Below are 18,139 nucleotides of genomic sequence, written 5' to 3'. Positions count from 1 at the left end.
TCCGTCCGTGTGTGTGTCCGTCCGTCCGTCCGTCTGTCTGTTACCAGCTAATCTCTGGCACCGTTAACCCGGTTGATGCCAAATTTTGCACACGCACTCCCTGGATGCAAACGATGAACCTCTGTCCCAAACGGCCTGTTATAGCACCACCAGGAGGACTATTTTTAAATTGCCAAAGTGCTAGGCGAAGTGTGACAAGTCCTGGACCGGACGTTGGCACAATGCACTGGACTCAGGCAACAGCAAAGCTTTAATGATCTTAAATCCCTTGATTGTTTTTGGTAATGGTACAACATAAACATTACAGAGACTTTAGTTGTCACTTGTCACTGTACAATACTTTAAAACAGCTGTCATGCACACATACAATTGCTGATATTTGCGCCGGCCCTCGTTGAAAACAATGTATTTCAGAGTGCTATTCATGCAGCATTCCAGTGCTCCATGAACAGCGCTCGGGTGCTGTTTTGTGCCCCCTCAATGGCGCCTTTTTCTGTGTCTGATTTAAGCCCATATATGGAGATTCTGTGGCTGTCTGTGTCCCTTTTATGCCCATCTATGGAGTTCCGTGCCCAGTTCACATGCCCAAATATGGAGGCCAGCATACTCCATACCCATCCATATGGGTGTGGTTTTAGTTGTGGTTTTATTGATTTTTTTGGGAGATCCGCTGATCGGACCAACCTTCTACTCGTGCAGTGTCTGAAGTCTGTTAAACTGACGCTGGTCACGGCTCCCCCTCGGGTCATCAGCGACGTGCACACCAAGTTTAAAGCTGGACGCGCATGCATGCACACACACACTCCAAGTGGTGTCAAACTTTCAGGACAGTCTCTGAATCTGGTGTGTGTGCGTGCGTCCGTGCGTGCGTGCATGCGTAATGTGCTAGACTCCTGGGAGATGGATAGCTGAGGTGGAGCATGTTCCCATATCGCGATCTGTTTCCACCCTTATTATTCCAAGTTGAATGTCAAGTGATTGTCCCTCTAACACTGACCTTTTCCCATTGACCTTAATACCTTCATAGTTGTCCTGGCTATTTTCCTGTTTCATATACTGGAGAATAGCTTCTGGGTTGTGTCCTGTGTTAAACTAAAATTACAGCTACGTACATATTGTACTAGTCTTGTGTTGTTCCTCTGCCCTCCTCTGTCCTTTTCTGTTTCCACATGCTCAACACTTGCACACTTAACAAATATAATTCATTACATTATAAAGAAACACCATTTATGAAAACCATATGCATAAGTCGTCGATTTATGCATTTTTGTTATAACCGTAAATTAACAGGCTTTTGATTTGTCCTGCGATTAGTACAAATAACCATGGGTACACGGTCGTGTGTTAGCCTGAATACACATGATGTCGAGGTAACAAATTTTGTGGTTTTTAAAGTTGCCCATTACACTGACAGGCTGCTGGAATTTAGCCTGTTTTAGTGGTATGGTTAACCTCACATCCTGCCCCAGCCCAGACACTGATGTGGGCCGACAGGCAGCAGGGTTCTTAAAGGTCTTCAAACATAGCAAAGCTGCTAACTCTTCTTGTTAATGTCCGACAGAATGAAATAGGATCATGTGCCACTTCTCTTGATTGTAGAGGAAAAGAGCATCTCCATCCCACATTCCTAAAGTAGCTATGGGGTCATCACAACATGACACTATTCTAGCCTCTAAAGAATCCCAGTACAAATTGTTTAAATCACACCATTGCAGAAGTAAGTCAGACCTCTCTCTACTGTAGTAAGTAGTAGTCTTTGCTACCCGAGGGAAACGTTTACATTGTTTTTTCCTTTCTTTCTTTAAAAAACTTTTTATGACGTGTGGTGAGTTTGTAAATCGGCTATTTGAGCCATCTACACATTTAACCATTTTATGAACAAAGTATAAAATAGAGCGTGGTTTCACGTTGATTTGTTGATGTATTAAAAAATGTAATAAATAAACACTTCCTGATTATTCAATTTATTGAAAAAGTAATCACTAGAATCATTGCTAAGACAACAATCAACAGCCCCAATAGTGTCAGGATCAAATGAATGGAGAACCCTGCTGTCCCAGACTGCTCTTTGACTATAGGGCCATTTGATAGGGTGGTGTGAAAGCCGGGCCAGACGACCGTGCCCTCTAGGGGGGAGGGATCAGATCACGGTCCCACATAGGGGCCTTGCTGGCCCCAGGTGATAAAGGCCTAGTGAGCGTGCACCTGGGACACTAATAAAGGGGTTAACAGCCGTTTCTGCCAAGCAGTAAAACCTAAGCGGGACCTCAGAGCTTGTTACATTATGGTGTGAAAGAACTTTGCAGTCCCTGCTAACATACTCTGACACCTTGGCTCCCTTTTCTCTCCCCTTTTCTTTTCAGACAAACGCACACTTGCATGGGCTCGCACACACACTCACACCTGTTTAATGGAAATACACCTACTTGCCAGGAGTGAGTTCGCAAAGTTCACATTTAAGTGTTGGAATGAGAGCGAGTCTTGAAGGGCGTTTGGAAAGTGATCACTTTGACCTCTTTGGGCTCTTGATGTATGCATTTTCTAGGACTGAGCACTATAGTCATATTGCGTTATATGAGAGAGGCATATGTGTATTGCAAAGGCTGCAATATGTACTGTAGTTGCAGTGCCGTATTTTGGGGACTAAAATTAGCCTATGTGAACTTGAAAATGAAAATGTCACTCCACCACATATAGCATTATCATTTCCCACATTAAAGATTAAAATGCTCCATTTTATGATCATATTGAAATGGAAAACCTGTTTGGCATTTAATTTTCAAAGCCATAACCCGTTTTACAGCTAATCATATTCAGCATAATTATGATACATTTAATTCATATTTGGAATAATATTAAAATTATTGAAAAATGCTTAAATTATCAGCGGTCAAGCCCAAAGGTTGTAGACCCCTTATTTTTAGCAGTTTTCCACGAAATTAGGGAATATGCTAGAAATCAGAGCTTCATTCGTCAAAAGACCTCTGACCTTTTGATCTCCAATGGGGATTTTATGATTTGCTCTTATCGACTTTTTCGGTCATCAAAATAGCAACGTAAAAGTTTTTTTTGGCCGGGGTATCGGGGTAACCACTCCCCTTGAAATTGCATTTCCATTCATGCGAGTGGAGTCTGGACTTTCGTTACAGGATAGCGATTATTTTTCATCCACAACTCACACTTGACACCTTTTGCTTCAAAAACCCCTTCCCTTCTAATGGGCATCAGCCTAGTCTGTGTGTTAAAGTTTTGTTGTTTGAACAGATTTGCCCAAATAAGGAGATAAGCACTGAGATAATACTGACGTCACAGATGACTGACATCAATGAGTGGCCTCCAAGTACTTTGAGCTTTTCCAAGTCAGTTTGCTTACCAATCCCAGATTCACAGCACAGCTGGTTCATGTATTCGATGAATTTGCTCTCACATTTTTGGATCATTTTGTGAGTTATTGAATCAGTAGTGTTTGAAGCCAGTGGATTCCATGAACCGGGATGTCTGAGAACTAATCTATCATTGTGAATTGAACATTGAACATTCACTGATCTGCTATTTTCTAGCTGTCACGCTAGCTTAGCATTATCTGCCGCCATCTTGGAAATGGTGCTCACAACATGCACAGGAAGCAGGAGTGTGGAAAAGAACATCTATGTTGTCAAAGGTGAGATTAGTGCAGTAGTTGGTGCCATCAAGAGAACCTCTAGATGGAATACCCACACTCCATCGGGTGAAGAACAGGACCCATTACTTAATAGTTTCAGGCAACTCCAAGAGATACTCAACAACATAAAGGGGTTGTCTGATGTGGAGCCCAACGTGTTCCTGAGACCCTTCCTGGAAGTGTTGCGGTTGGCGGATACCACTGGACCCATCGCAGGCCTCGCCCTCACCTCTGTCAACAAGTTTATGTCCTATGGCCTTATAGACGTCAACCATGAGGCAGCGGCAGAGGCCATTGAGAACATGGCGGACGCTGTCACACGTGCCAGGTTTCATGGAACAGATTCAGCCAGCGATGAAGTAGTCCTTATGAAAATCTTACAGGTCCTCGGGACATTACTGCTGACGCCAGTTGGAGTCCACCTGACCAATGAGTCAGTTTGTGGGATCATGCGGTCTTGTTTACGCATCTGTTTTGAGATGCGTCTCAGCCGGCTCTTGAGGAAGTCTGCAGAGCACACACTGGTGGACATGGTCCAACTACTGTTCTCCAGACTACCCCAGTTCAAAGAGGAGACCAAGAGTTTTGTGGGTGCCAACATGAAGTTCCGTTCCGCTTGGATGAGTGAGTCCTCCAAGGGGAGGAAGTACAGACGCTTACTGCGGGTTCCTCATCACACGGTCAAATACACCGCATGTCAGATGGAGCAAACTCAACCCACATTTCTCCACAACAACAACTCTCAACTCTCTGATGGGGTCCCATTAATATACCAAGGCTCCTCCACGCCATCTCCCACCTGGAGGCGGCGCTCAGACAGCGTTGGCTCCTCTATCTCCTGTCCCTCCACTACAGAGAGTGACCTGGACACATGCTCCAGGGACACATCCAGGGAAGACCTGATGGACCTAGAACAGAGCAGCTCGACCACCAGGCTGAAGGCACAGTCTAAGGGCAAGCAGGTGGAACTTGTCAGTTCAGCATCAGTAGAATCAATCCCTGAAGTCCGGGAGGACACAGAGCAGTCGGACAGCAGTTCTGTACATGACATGGACTACATGAATCCCAGGGATGGAGCATCCCTCGTGCCATACGGCTTACCGTGCCTGTGGGAGGTCTTCAGCTTCCTAATTTCACTGACTAACCCCCACGACCGCCACAACACCCCCACCATGATAGACATAGGCCTACAGCTGCTGACTGTGGCCTTGGAGTCTGCAGACATGGCCAACTACCAGTCATTCCTAGGACTGATCAAAGATGAGCTCTGCAGACACCTCTTCCAGATGCTGAGCGTGGAGCGCATTAACCTGTATCCTGCCTCATTGCGTGTTTGCTTCCTGCTTTTTGAGGGCATGAGAGTACATCTCAAATTTCAGCTTGAGATGTACCTGAAGAAGCTGATGGACATCATAATGTCAGAGGACATAAAGACGCCTTATGAGATGAAGGAGATGGCACTGGAGGCCCTGTTGCAGCTGTGGAGGATCCCCAACTTTGTGACAGAGCTCTACATTAACTATGACTGTGACTTCTACTGTTCCAACCTGTTTGAGGACCTCATCAATATGCTATCTAAGAATGCCTTTCCAGTGTCTGGTCAGCTCTATACCACACAGCTCCTCTCTCTAGAGGCTCTGCTGATTGTGATTGACAGCCTTGAAGCCCACTGCCAAACCAAGGTGCTCAACAGTACCATTCTGCAGGACCAATCAGAAGTAGCACTCGCAGAATGGGAGGGTTTAACTCATAACACCAAATATACAGCAACAGACACTACTGTATTGGGGTACAATGCCAACTGGCAGAATGCTCCAGAAGCTGGGAGTGCTGTATTGTGTCCGCCAACCAGTAGACACTTGATGGATGATGAGAAGATGAGACTGGGCAGACATGACCAGGAAGAGACTGATACTGCTGGAAAGAGAGCACCGACAAAACCTCAAAGATTCTCTTCATGTCTCCCAGATTCACAAGAGTTGAACAACATTAAAAGCAAGAAGAATTTGCTGATCTCTGGGACAGAGCAGTTTAACCAGAAACCTAAAATGGGTATCCAGTTCCTGCAGGAGAAAGGCCTCCTCCATAATCCCATGGACAATAACCAGGTGGCCCTGTGGCTTCGAGAGAACCTACGACTCGACAAGAAGATGATCGGGGAGTTCATCAGTGATCGTGAGAATAAGGACCTTCTGGTCAGCTTTGTCAGCACATTTGCCTTCCAAGGGCTGCGTATTGATGAGGCTCTGCGTCTCTACTTGGAAGCCTTCAGGCTGCCGGGAGAGGCTCCATTAATCCACGGGCTTCTGGAAACCTTCACTGACAACTGGCATAAAGTGAATGGTTCTCTCTTCATGACAAACGATGCTGGTTTCACCCTGGCATATGGTGTTATCATGCTGAACACTGATCAGCACAACCACAACGTCCGCAAGCAGCACATTCCCATGACGGTAGAGCAATTTAAGAACAATCTGAAAGGAGTGAATGGGAACAAGGATTTTGACCAAGACATGTTGGAGGACATCTACTATGCTATCAAGAATGAAGAGATTGTGATGCCGGATGAGCAGACTGGCCTGGTGAAGGACAACTATGTGTGGCGCGTGCTCCTCCACCGCAGTGCCACACCGGAGGGCATTTTCCTTCATGTCCCAGTCAGCAGCTATGACCATGACCTGTTCACTGTGACCTGGGGACCCACCATCGCTGCCCTCTACCATGTCTTCGACAAGAGCTTGGATGACACCATTATCCAGAAGTCTGTTGATGGTTTCAAGAAATGTGCCGTGATATCTGCTCACTATGGCTTCAGCGATGTGTTTGACAGTCTGATCATCGCCCTCTGCAAGTTCACTACTTTCTGCAGTGAGTGGTCTGTGGAGAACCCACTGTCAGTGTTTGGAAGTAATGGAAAGGCCCAGGTAGCAGCAAAGACTGTGTTCCACCTGGTCCGTTGCCATGGTGGGGTTCTCAGGCACGGATGGAAAAACATCATTGACTGCATGCTGCAGCTCTTCAGAGCTGAGCTGCTGCCCAAAGCCATGGTTGAGGCAGAAGATTTTGTGGCGCCAAATGGAAAGGTTTCTCTGAAGAGAGAGGAAATGCCCTTTCACCACAGTCAATCCGCAGTGCTGAGTTTTGTCAACTGGCTGACTCTGAGTGGAGCGGAGCAGTCTGGTCAGGCAGCACCCTCCACAGAGGATCTGGAAGCCACGCAAGCCGCCATCCTCTGCATCAGGCAATGTGACCCAGAGACGTTGATCACAGAAAGTAAAGGCCTACAGGTGGAGTCACTACAGGAACTGGTGAAGGCTCTGATCTCAGTCAGCCCTGATGAGAACTATGATGAAGAGGATGCTTCCTTCTGCCTGGAGATGCTGCTACGCATCGTTCTGGAGAACAGGGACCGCGTGTTGTGTGTATGGAAGACCGTGCAGGATCACCTCTGCCACCTCTGCGTCTGTGCTAACGAGAGCTGTTTCCTGGTAGAGAGGGCTGTGGTGGGACTGCTCAGACTGGCCACTTGTCTGCTACGACAAGAAGACATCAGGTCTCAGGTGCTCCTTTCACTGCGTCTCCTGCTGAGGATGAAGCCCCATGTCCTGTCACGGGTGAGACGGGAGGTGGCCTATGGCCTTCACGAACTTCTCAAGACCAATGCTGCCAGCATTCACTGTACAGATGACTGGTACACTCTGTTCTCCTTGCTGGAGTGTATTGGAGTTGGGGTCAAACCTCTAGCCTCCTCCCAGCTGACCTCCACCACTACAGACGATGGTGAGTTGTCATCCCACCACTCCTGTCTGAAGTCTCCGGACCGTGGCTGTTCCTCTGATTCTGAAGTATACACCGAGCACAGCCATTCCAGAATTTCTCACTCTACTACTGACATGGATGTTGAGAGCAGTGGGTGTCTGGTTGTTTCTAAAGATGTCCTTGACGTCGCTACGGGCCAAGGCCAAGCAGCGAGCACCAAGGCTCTCATGAACCACCCACTGGTCAATCAGTACAGTCTAACACTAGATCAGGAGCTGGGTCAGCACGACATAAAATCCTTCATGAAGTGTGTGGAGACACTGTCCTTTATTGTCCACGACGCTGCCCACATCACCCCTGATAACTTCGAGCTTTGTGTCAAGGCTGTCCGCATGTTTGTGGAAGCCAGCAGTATTGGAGGTTACAATGACAAGAAGAGACAGAACTCTTCCGAAGCGCTCAAGAAAAAAGCTGGTTGGTGGGAGAAGGATTGTGGAGGCACGCTGTGGGGTGGCAGCCGTGCACCTAGCCAGTGTTCTTCGCACTCCCACAGTGACGATGAGGAACCAGCCGGCTACCACACGGTGTCATTACAACTGTTAGACCTGATGCAGACGCTGCACACTCGTGCCGCTAGTATCTACAGCTCCCGGGCAGAGGAACATGGCCACCATGAATCTGCAGGCAGATCTGAAATCCAAAAGATCGAGCCAGACTCCCAAACCTTATGGACCAGCTGCTGGTGTCCACTGCTGCAAGGCATCGTCTGGCTGTGCTGTGATTCTAGATGTCAGGTCCGTATGCAGGCTCTCAACTACCTTGAGAGAGCCCTGCTGCATGATCTGCAGATGCTAGACGCTACCCAATGGGAATCCTGCTTCAACGAGGTGCTGTTCCCCCTGCTGACTAAGCTCCTTGACAACATTAGTCCAGCTGACGTTGGCGGAATGGAGGAGACCAGAATGAGAGCGTGTACCCTCCTGTCAAAGGTGTTCCTGCGGCATCTGTCACCCTTGTTGTCCCGGCCCAACTTTGCTAACCTGTGGCTCACCATCCTGGACTTCATGGTCAAGTACATGCATCCTAGTTCCAGCGACCTACTGTTAGAGTCCATTCCAGAGTCATTGAAGAACATGTTGCTGGTAATGGACACGGCAGGGATATTCCCCAGCGCACCACTCTCATAGTTGCCACTTATGATACGCAACTTTGGGCTTGGTTTTTCTGTAAGGTCACTACTACAAAGGTAGTTATTATAATTAGTTCATATTCATTCAATAATGTGCTGAAATCCTACACCATTCACAACTGCATAAGGGCTATATATTGTCTGTGTAGCTGTAGTATGTGTAACTGTAAACCCCTCAGTACTTTAGTTATGGAGTTTGTCCAGTCTGAACTCTGAATCTGAATGGAGACTTTGTTTTTACTGCTGCCGGGGGAAGGATGTGTTCTTTCCTATCGGACTCTCTTCTTGGCACTGACATCAGACACACTGGGGTGATGTCCTCATAATTGGTGTCATCATATTAGAAGCGTTGCCACTTGCCACTAGGCGTTTTTTTTTCTTAAAATATTTTCATCTGTTTTGTCAAAATTGTCCCACACCACACACACACTATGTGAAATTGACAGGATACAAGTTGAGGAAATCTGTTCCCTGAAAACTACTGTACTTTCCTTTTTTAGTTTTGTTTTGGAAAAAATTCAAGTTTTTAGAAAGCTTTTGAATAGGCCATTACTACTACTTTAAACAAACATTAACCCTCTTATGGCCACCCTAATTAACAGTGGATTGTGCCTTCTACCTGCACTATTCATACGTTTAATTCGTCATTTTAATGCCAATAAAAGAAATCTGTGCCATATACAACACGCTCCATCTTGCGGCAGGGGCCCTTTTTCCTTAATTTGGGGATTTAGTATTGTGTGAGAGGTGTGGCCCTGTAAAACTTGTTATCTTGTGCCACAGCCTAAGTCCCTAAAACACCTCCATTACCCCTTACATTATGCATAGGTGTGGTTTGGCGTTACAATTATTAAAACAATCAGCCTTTAAGAGATCCATTACCCATTCAACATTATGCCCAGTGATTTACACTATGGCCCAGAGCGACACACGTTGCTGCCTTGAAATATAGCTTATTTATATTTGATACAGCGGCTGTATTGTTTTGTGTCCAGTAGCTCCAACACAGCCTCACTCGAGCAAATCTAATAACTTCTTTGACTAGACAATTAAACACAATAAGCACAAGGAATTGACACTGCTGATTGTGATTTTGTGGGGTGTGATTTTTGAGGGGTGCTAGCCCCTCCTATATACATATAGTTTTTTGTCCTTAACTCGTGTCACATTAAATGCCAATGACAATGAAAGGATAATTTACGTCAAATGTGGACGAGCAAATCGGCTTTTCTAAACACAGTGCAACTGTTTTAATTCAGCTCGGGGCTTCACCATGATCATGTAAGAACAGAACAGAATTTATGTGATGTGTGTGTGTATATATACCGTATATATATATATATATATATATGTGTGTGTGTGTGTGTGTGTGTGTGTGTGTGTGTGTGAAAAGATGAGCTTTTTAAACATTGTATCACAATAAGAATATAACATCAAGTTGATACATTAATTCATGAAGTATATACATTTTCTTATTGGATGACACAGGTGTGATTTTTATACTGCATATTTGGATTTTAATTCTAATGATTCTTGGTAGAGTCCAGCCGATTACATCATGTGTCCAAATGAAATCTGAACCCCACTGACTAGCCTAGTGACAGTGTACAGTGAGATTAGCTCCAGGCAGACTCTTATAGACAGTTACCACTTTCAAAAGCCATGCTGTAAAAATAAATGTAATATACCGCATTGTCCCGAATATAAGACGACTCTGATTATAAGACAACACCCATTTTTCAAGAATCATTTGTGGGGAAAAAAAACATTGAATGTCAATAGTCTAAAACGTAGTATTGTATTCAGGCCAATGGGGGTAAAATTTCCTTCATTCTTTGCATGGATACGTGAGTTTCAATTTATCTTGATTAATGTTACGTTATGTGGGTAACCTTGTATTTATTTATTTTGCCTCTTGCATTGTACAGCTGTACAGGCAGGACTGCGAGACGTTTGGCACGGTGGTGAAGATGTTGACAGACAAGGAGCCAGCTTTGGAGCAGATGCTGACGGCCCCGCTGGAAGAGAACCTTCTGGAGATAAAGCAGCGATGTCTAGATGACCTCAGTCACTTCATCAAGGAGCTGGACCAGGCTATGGAGCTTGACCAGGCCATACAGCCGTCTGAGGTCATCTCTGTATAAAGCAGAGACTGGACCAGGCCACACAACCTTCTGAGATCATCTCTGTGTTAAGCAGAGACTGGGCCAGGCCACACATCTGGGAATAAAAGCTTGGCTTACAATACCATCTTGCTGAAAAAGATCTGTTCTCCTTCTCTTTGGTGAGTAACACCGTTGGGTGGTGGAAACTGATGAGTGATAACGTTCTGTAATCACTGAACAGTGGCACCAAACACACGCTGCGCTGGCCAGTCAGAACCCACACACTGTCAGAGGAAGAGAGAGTGAAAGAGCTCTTTGCCTCTGTGGTGCTTGAACTACACATGCAATAGGATATTAATTACAATGGGGTGAGATTGTTGCAGGCATACCTGAGGTAATGCCAGCTACTAAGCTAGCCTACTACAGCTAGCGTTAGCCATTCATCTCCTCCACTCCGTTTATAATAACAAAACTGTCACTGATTCCGAGGGCGAGTGAGACTGATTGCATCCCAGATGTCCAAACATGGGAAACATCCAAACAATGACATACCGTATTTATAGTCACCGTCATACTGTAGTTATTGTGCTTGGTGTTAACGGCTCTCTAGGATTTCACTCCTTTTCCAATATCTTGTATAAGGAATTCTCTTGTAACAACAGACATTTCACATGTTTCAAGATAGTATTTCTGCGCTCACCACTATCCTTCAATATTGTCTTATTCCATTATGCTTGAATTAATTGATTGAGTTTAAGATTCAATGATATTACAGGGTTTTGGGAGGAGAATTACAATAGTTACTGTATTAAATAAACTCAAACATTTCAACAGCTCAAATGTAAAGCTGTAATCTACATTTTTGACAGTGGCATGATATTGTGGGTGTTTTATTAGTTTTTATCATTAGAAACCCACAGAATCAATTTGAAAGATTCAACAGTTATCACAGAATTCCAAAAAGATGGTTAATCTCATGTAGTCATATGATCAGAGATGGTTTGAGAATTGTGGTGGTACAAAGAAGTCCAGCGCAGTATCTGCATAATTATATGCATCTTATAAGCACCAGTAATACTGTCTAACACAGGGATTTTGAATGTTTTACGTCTATTTTATATATAAATTGCATTGGTTTTATTTTGTCTGTTTAAATGTTCTTACATGTTGTTGAAAATAAAAATGATTCATTGTAATGAGTGAAATTCCTTTAGAAAGAAACAAACGGCACATCATTATATATTTTTTTATTACAATTATCAATCTGAGCCTTATATTCCAGTTTGTACATTTATACAGATTACAATGATTAGTTTACAATAAAACATGAGCTATAAATAAGCCCGCTCAACCAGGTGCTGTAATAATGCTTAATTTATTCTCCATCGTACGAATGGCGTCGCAAACCTAAAACAGATCTATAAGCTCACAACCAGGCGCAGATGTGCTGTGAATTTGTAGATTTGCTGTTGTCAGTCTGCGACACAGCAGTATGACGGTAGTATAAATGGGGCTTAATGCATACACTGTTCCTTTTCTGTTAGGACTGCAGAAACCTTTAACCAAGAAACAAATAAAAAAGCCCAGGTCAAACTATATATCATTTAATATTTAGCACCCTGGTGAAATGAAAGGTTATGTAAACAACTGCCAACAGTTTCATGTCCATGGCGTTCCTCGGGAGGGGTATAAAAATAACCATTTGGTTTTTTTGAACTCTACAATATATACAGTAATATCTGCAAATGTTAAATAACTATCTAAATTATGCTTCATAAATAGGTTTTACTCTGAATTATGGTATTTGCTACTACAGTACATTGGTATTTTGTAACATTAGAGAAGCACATGATGCAGAATCAGAAAAAAGCATTTTGCTTCTCCTGACAATGGGTTGTTAACCACCACTTAAAGGGACACTTCACCCCTTTTGCAACCTTATTTTAATGATGTTTAAACACTTTCCTGGGGGTTTTCCTGGGGGTCTAGATATTTTAGTATTTCCAAATAAGTGTCCATGACATCATGAACATTTTGAAATACTAGAATATCTACCCACATAAAAAGCCCAGGAAAGTATTTCTTATCATTAAAATAAGATCCGGTTGCAAAAGGGGTGAAGTGTCCCTTTAAGCCCCTATATACTTTATATATAGCTACTTCGGAAAACTTTGAACATTTTTGAAAACATTTCTACAATGTTCAAAAAACAATTAGAATTGTTTGTCTATAATGATGCACCCAAAATAGGGAGGCCAGGGTTTATGTGGTTAAATTGAGTGCTGTGTTGGCATGTACAGTACTTCCAACTGGCAGGAGTTGATGCATTTATTAGCAAGCAGGGTGTTTTGGTAATACAAACAGTGGCTTCTGGAACCGGAGAAGCTGTCCCAAAGCATTATACAAAACGGATTTAAGCTTAATTCATACTCGCGTGCCGAAAATAACCGAGCTAGCGAGCTTGACGACCAGTTCTTTCCGGTAAGTGTCACCGTCGTACGACAGAGTATAAATTATAAGGCTTTTAAAAAGGGATGGAGAGTCTTATGAAATGATGCAGTTCTTCCCCTTGTGACCTTTCTTCTTTTTGGATTTAGTCCGTGGGCCGCCGCCATAGGCAGAGGGGATTCCTGCCAAGGGGCTGGGCAGGTCATCTGTGTAGTAGTGTCTATGGGACCTGGGCTGGGGTATGGGCTGACCCAGGAAGAAGCCTTCCTCCTCTGAGTCAGAGGAGGAGGAGGAACAGGTGGAGCACCAGTCATCGTCATCGCACAGCTCAAGAAACCTGTCCATGGCCGGGCCCTGGAGGCCGTAGCCTGCGGCTGTGCGGGAGTTGGGGTGTCCATGGGGGGGCGGTTGGCCGTAGAAGGCCTGCTGCTGCTGCTGCTGCTGCTGCTGCTGCGGTCCCTTGGCACCAGGGGCGTGGCCGTGGCCTCTGTGCTCCTCCCTGTGGTACATGCGGGCCGCCCTCTCTTTGGGCACGAGGTGAAGAGCATTATCTGAGCGAGACTTGCGGCTGCTTCGGCGCTTCCGGTGGTGATGGTGGTGATGCTGGTGATGCTGGCGTCCAGAGTGAACGTCCTGCTCTTGGTCTTCGAAATTATACACCCTCCGCCGAGTCCGTTCGCTCATCGGGGGCTGGCGCACCAGCAGATCGCCGTAACCACCACCACCACCACCACTGTTGTCCACCACGTCGTCTGAGAACTTGACCTGCTGTGGCCTGGACTGCGAACGGGTCCTCCTCAGTGATGGGAGATGAGGGGGTTTGGATCTCTCCTCAGGGAGAGGAACCTCCTCCTCTTCCTCTGGGACATTCTCCTCCACCTCCTCTTCCTGCTCAGATATGAGGCTCTTCAGGGAGCTGGCACTTCTGTGTAGCATGGAAGAGTTGAGGGTTCCCATGTTGCTGGTCTTATCACAGTCCTCCGTCTCCAGCTCCTGGAGGTTTTGCAGGGAGTACATGAACGGCCCATCTTTACTGTCCCCATCGACCGAGGCCCCTGAGAAAGTAATGACAGTGACAATGAGGTACAGTTTGCACAACAACCTCTATGGAATCTATATCATAGGTCTGCTGTAGATCTGTAATTTAAATAAGTAAGTGTCTGGAGCTTTATTGTCAGACCATTTTCATCTACCACTTTTTTTTTTACTATTGAAATCACTTTAGTCTGATGTCATTGTTTGTTAATAGTACCCACCAGTGATATTGGAGAGAGCCAGGGAATCCATGGAATCTCGGACGCTCTGATCCGTTTTCCTGAGCTCGCCTGCGATGCACTCCAGGGAGTCGCTGTACCACTGCTGCCCCTCTCCCTGGAAGCCCACTCCCGCCCCGTGCTCCAGCTCCAACTCCTGGATCTTTCTGCTGCTGGCAGGCCCCGGGTGGCTGCCGTAGGCCGAGTCCCCAAGCCCGTCCTGAGACTGAGCCCAGTACATGTCCGCCTGGTACTTCTTACTGGCCAGACTCTGGCTGCCCTTCCCTCCCCCTCCTCCACTCCCACTACCCCCAGCCTTGGTAGAATCCTGCTTCGTCTTGACGTCCGTCTCGGATATCCAGAGGTCGGTGGGTCGGGTGTCGTCGGCCTGTTGGAAGACGCCGTGCTCGCCGAACTTGAGCAGAAGCTGGGTCATGTAGTCATCGTGCTCGGCCCACTCCTCCTCCCGGTCCTCGGGGGCCTCCGTCTCCTCGGTGCGACCCCTCCAGAAGCGCTCGTCGGACAGGCCCATGTGGGCCAGCTTGTTGGTCAGAGTGTCGTCTGCGTTCCCGCTGAAGCCGAGGGACTTGTAGTTGACGGAGGGCGAGAAGAGGAGCGACTGGCGGCACTGGTCGGCCGAGCGGCTGCTCTTGCCCATGCGCACGCTGCGGCGGGACTCGCGGGAGCGCGCCGACTGGAAGGCAGAGTCGGAGGAGTCGGAGGCCTGGACGTCCTCTCCCAGGCTGCAGGTCTTGGAGCAGTAGATGCGGCCCTGGCGCGGCAGGAAGGGACAGCCCAGCAGGGAGCTCTTGCACTGGGCACAGCTGAAGCAGCTCTCTGTGGCGTGCCAGTGGAGGCCGTCATAGGTCATCTGGGCATGGTCCACACCTGGAGCAAAACAACATTAGGGTGTTAAATACATATTCTTAATGAACGTTTCTAGTAAACAACCATGTGTCCATTTATACACTCGTAGAGTTAAATTAACAAAGATTGAGAGCCACTGGTCTTACCTATGTGTTCTCCACAGGCCTCGCAGTACTCTGCGTAGAGCGACTCGAAGCAGCCGCAGCAGTACGGCCTGCCGTCCTTCATGATGTAACGCTGGCCGCCCAGGATGGTCTCGCATTCGAAACAGGCAAAGTGCTTCATGTGCCAGTGACGGCCTTCGGCCTCCGTGCACTCGTCAGCAAAGATTATCTGCAAACGATCACACACACATACCCGTTCAGATGCTTTCATCTATCTTTTATTATGGTCGTTCAATGACTTATCAGGGAGTAACATTCAACAGGAAGACTAATAATTAAATGCGTGCGTGTGTTAAATATATTTTAAAACATCTTCCCATGGACCACATGTGATTATGTCACAGACCACTAAGAGTCCCATGCAGTACAGTAGATGTTGCCAGGTCTCACCTCATCGCAGGCAGAGCAGCGTGGTTTGAGGAGCTCGGCGTGGTGTCTTCCACAGTGGATCTTCCCTTCCTGGAAGAAGTAAATCAGATCCACCAGGAGCTCACTGCAGGTGGAGCAGGCAAAGCATGCTGGGTGCCAGCAGAGCCTGGTGCCGGCCCGGGACGCAAACACCGCCATTTCTCCCCCGTTGATGTTCTCACCGCACTGCAATATGCAAATGTAGATGGCGCAGAATTATGAGAATGTGGCACACACAATACTAGCAGCAAAAAACACACCATGATGAAAGTAGAATGAGACTCAGTCCTCTAGAAGCCCTATATCCTTATTTGTGATCAAAATTCTGAAATGTTTTGAATTGAAGTTGAAGTTTCCAATATCGTGATGCATAGTGAACTTGTAGACTGCCTACTGTATGTTCACCATCGATACCATTGTAGGACAGGATCATGTATGAATCAGGGCTTATGTTATTAAAGCTGTCCATTTGTATAGACTAGAGAGGAACAAAAACAGCTGGACAAGACGAATGGAGGGGTAGCAGAAAGCTGCAGATGTGCAGCTATGTTTTGAGAAGGTTCACTCCTGGGCACGCTGACTGATGTTGTAATTCATAATATTAAACGGAAACAGAGACACTGTCCCAAGCCACTGCACAACAGTAATAGAGAGAGAGAGGCCTGCATGCATTGGTGGCAAATCTGTTTTATTTGCATGGCTGATACTGGGCTCTGTAAGCAGAGTAGATGTTTTACATACTGTGGTTATATAGAACACGTCTAAATCCCAGCGTCAGTGTGCAGATTTAGTCAGGAGCACTCGGTGTGTGTGTGTGTGTGTGTGTGTGTTTATTTATTTTTTAAGTGTATATACACACGCGCACACACGCACACACACACACACACACACACACACACACACACACACACACACACACACACACACACACACACACACACACACACACACACTCTATTACAACAATAATGTATTTAACCAGATAGGTGTTTGTTTTGAGTAATATGGGTGTCTGCTGCTTAGAGACCCATAGTAGGAACCTTTGTAACAGGTACTGCGTCCACACAGGAACCTGTTAATGGTTGCACTTCTGTTCACATTTGAGCTAGAGAGGAGAGTGCAGTTGAAAACTCTTTGAATAAACTATTACCTGGTTGGATTCATGGGGAAAGGGAAGGCACATTCTCCCAAATTTAGGTAAGACATACATTATTCTTTATTGCTGCAGTGCTCCTGCTGCAGAAATGGGGTGTGTGTGTGTGTGTGTGTGTGTGTGTGTGTGTGTGTGTGTGTGTGTGTGTGTGTGTGTGTGTGTGTGTGTGTGTGTGTGTGTGTGTGTGTGTGTGTGTGTGTGTGTTTGTGTGTGCGCCTGTGCGTGTGACTGAATGCGTCTATCTAGCCGCTGTGATTCGCATATTGCACAGGCTCTTTAATTTCCAATACAAGCAACTGTAAAATCCAACAACTGTCTTTGTAGTATGTGTGTGTGTTCATGCTGTGCTATGTGCTAAATAATTTTTTTTATGCCATGTCCCCCCTCCCAACTCAGCCCCCCTTGCTATAAATGCCTTCCCGTGTCCCTGAATTTAGTTGAGGACTGTACTATGGTAAATGTTTTGAGTATCTAACTTGTGTATTTGTATTTTTGGGTACTTTCTTTCCTTCTTTTTGAGGGGCCCAGCTTTGTGTGGTAATTGTACCCCATAGCGATGATTTGATTGGCTGAGCAAAGTACGTATTGAGGATAAAAAGTGAGGATGGAAAAGTGAGGACACAAATTGTGATGGGCTGGAATGTGATGATGTATGAGGACAAGAGCACCCTCACTTCACACGGTTGTGATTTATTTATTTTTTATTATTACTTTGACTTTGACTCAAGTACAGGGGTTGAGTACTTTATTCACCACTGGTACTACTCAGGTGTCTAAATTAAGCCTATACTCCTATTAGGCATTTTGACGTTCTGTGTCGCTTGTGAAGTTTTGAGTAAAGAGCGGCGGGTCTTACATGCTCGCAGACACTGTGGAGGAGATTGCGGGGCAGAAGTTTGAGCGTTCCTCTCCCCAGGGCCTCCTTCTTCCTCTGAACACTGAACATGTGCAGCTCTTTCTTCTCCTCCTCGCTGAGGGACTGGCAGTAACGCACCTACAGTAAGGAGAAGTACAGAAGGGTTAGTCACCAAAAGGCCATTTTAATTCACGCACCAATAAATGAGAGCTTCTTGTGTTTTAAAAAGGGGCCTCACACTGACACAGTCTTTTATGGCCGTTGTCCATTGAGATG

General features: G+C 45.9%; 3 protein-coding genes across 4 annotated transcripts in view; 2 read left to right on the top strand and 1 right to left on the bottom strand.

The window, feature by feature from the left end:
* Nucleotides 1-11,910, top strand: part of LOC308314476 (uncharacterized protein) — a gene marked incomplete at its 5' end in the record, with an annotated part of 41,608 nt that extends 29,698 nt beyond the window's left edge. Inside the window, one exon of the mRNA XM_080762107.1 lies at nucleotides 10,538-11,910. Coding sequence (XP_080618233.1) covers nucleotides 10,538-10,753 — 216 coding nt within the window. The 3' untranslated portion in view covers nucleotides 10,754-11,910. The remainder of the gene's footprint in view (nucleotides 1-10,537) is intronic.
* Nucleotides 3,601-8,607, top strand: LOC308313832 (Golgi-specific brefeldin A-resistance guanine nucleotide exchange factor 1-like; the record flags this gene model as incomplete). The annotated part of the gene is made up of 1 exon (XM_080761161.1): nucleotides 3,601-8,607. The coding sequence occupies one exon, from the start codon at nucleotides 3,601-3,603 to the stop codon at nucleotides 8,605-8,607; it is 5,007 nt and encodes a 1,668-aa protein (XP_080617287.1).
* A 68-nt stretch (nucleotides 11,911-11,978) lies between the features above and the next one.
* prickle1a (prickle homolog 1a) overlaps nucleotides 11,979-18,139 on the bottom strand; it is a 30,991-nt gene continuing 24,830 nt past the window's right edge. For both annotated transcript variants that reach the window (XM_080761607.1, XM_080761608.1), the window contains exons 4-8: nucleotides 17,864-18,001; nucleotides 15,837-16,040; nucleotides 15,429-15,615; nucleotides 14,419-15,303; nucleotides 11,979-14,217 (exon numbers count right to left, since the gene is read on the bottom strand). In XM_080761607.1, the coding sequence (XP_080617733.1) occupies nucleotides 13,259-14,217; nucleotides 14,419-15,303; nucleotides 15,429-15,615; nucleotides 15,837-16,040; nucleotides 17,864-18,001 (2,373 nt within the window). In that variant the 3' untranslated portion in view covers nucleotides 11,979-13,258. The remainder of the gene's footprint in view (nucleotides 14,218-14,418; nucleotides 15,304-15,428; nucleotides 15,616-15,836; nucleotides 16,041-17,863; nucleotides 18,002-18,139) is intronic.

Source organism: Protomyctophum bolini (assembly GCF_963924005.1).
Source record: "Protomyctophum bolini genome assembly, chromosome: 4".
In the NCBI taxonomy this organism is placed as follows: Eukaryota; Metazoa; Chordata; class Actinopteri; order Myctophiformes; family Myctophidae; genus Protomyctophum; species Protomyctophum bolini.
The sequence above is the reverse complement of the archived record's forward strand: the minus strand, read 5'-3'. Positions and strand labels throughout refer to the sequence as shown.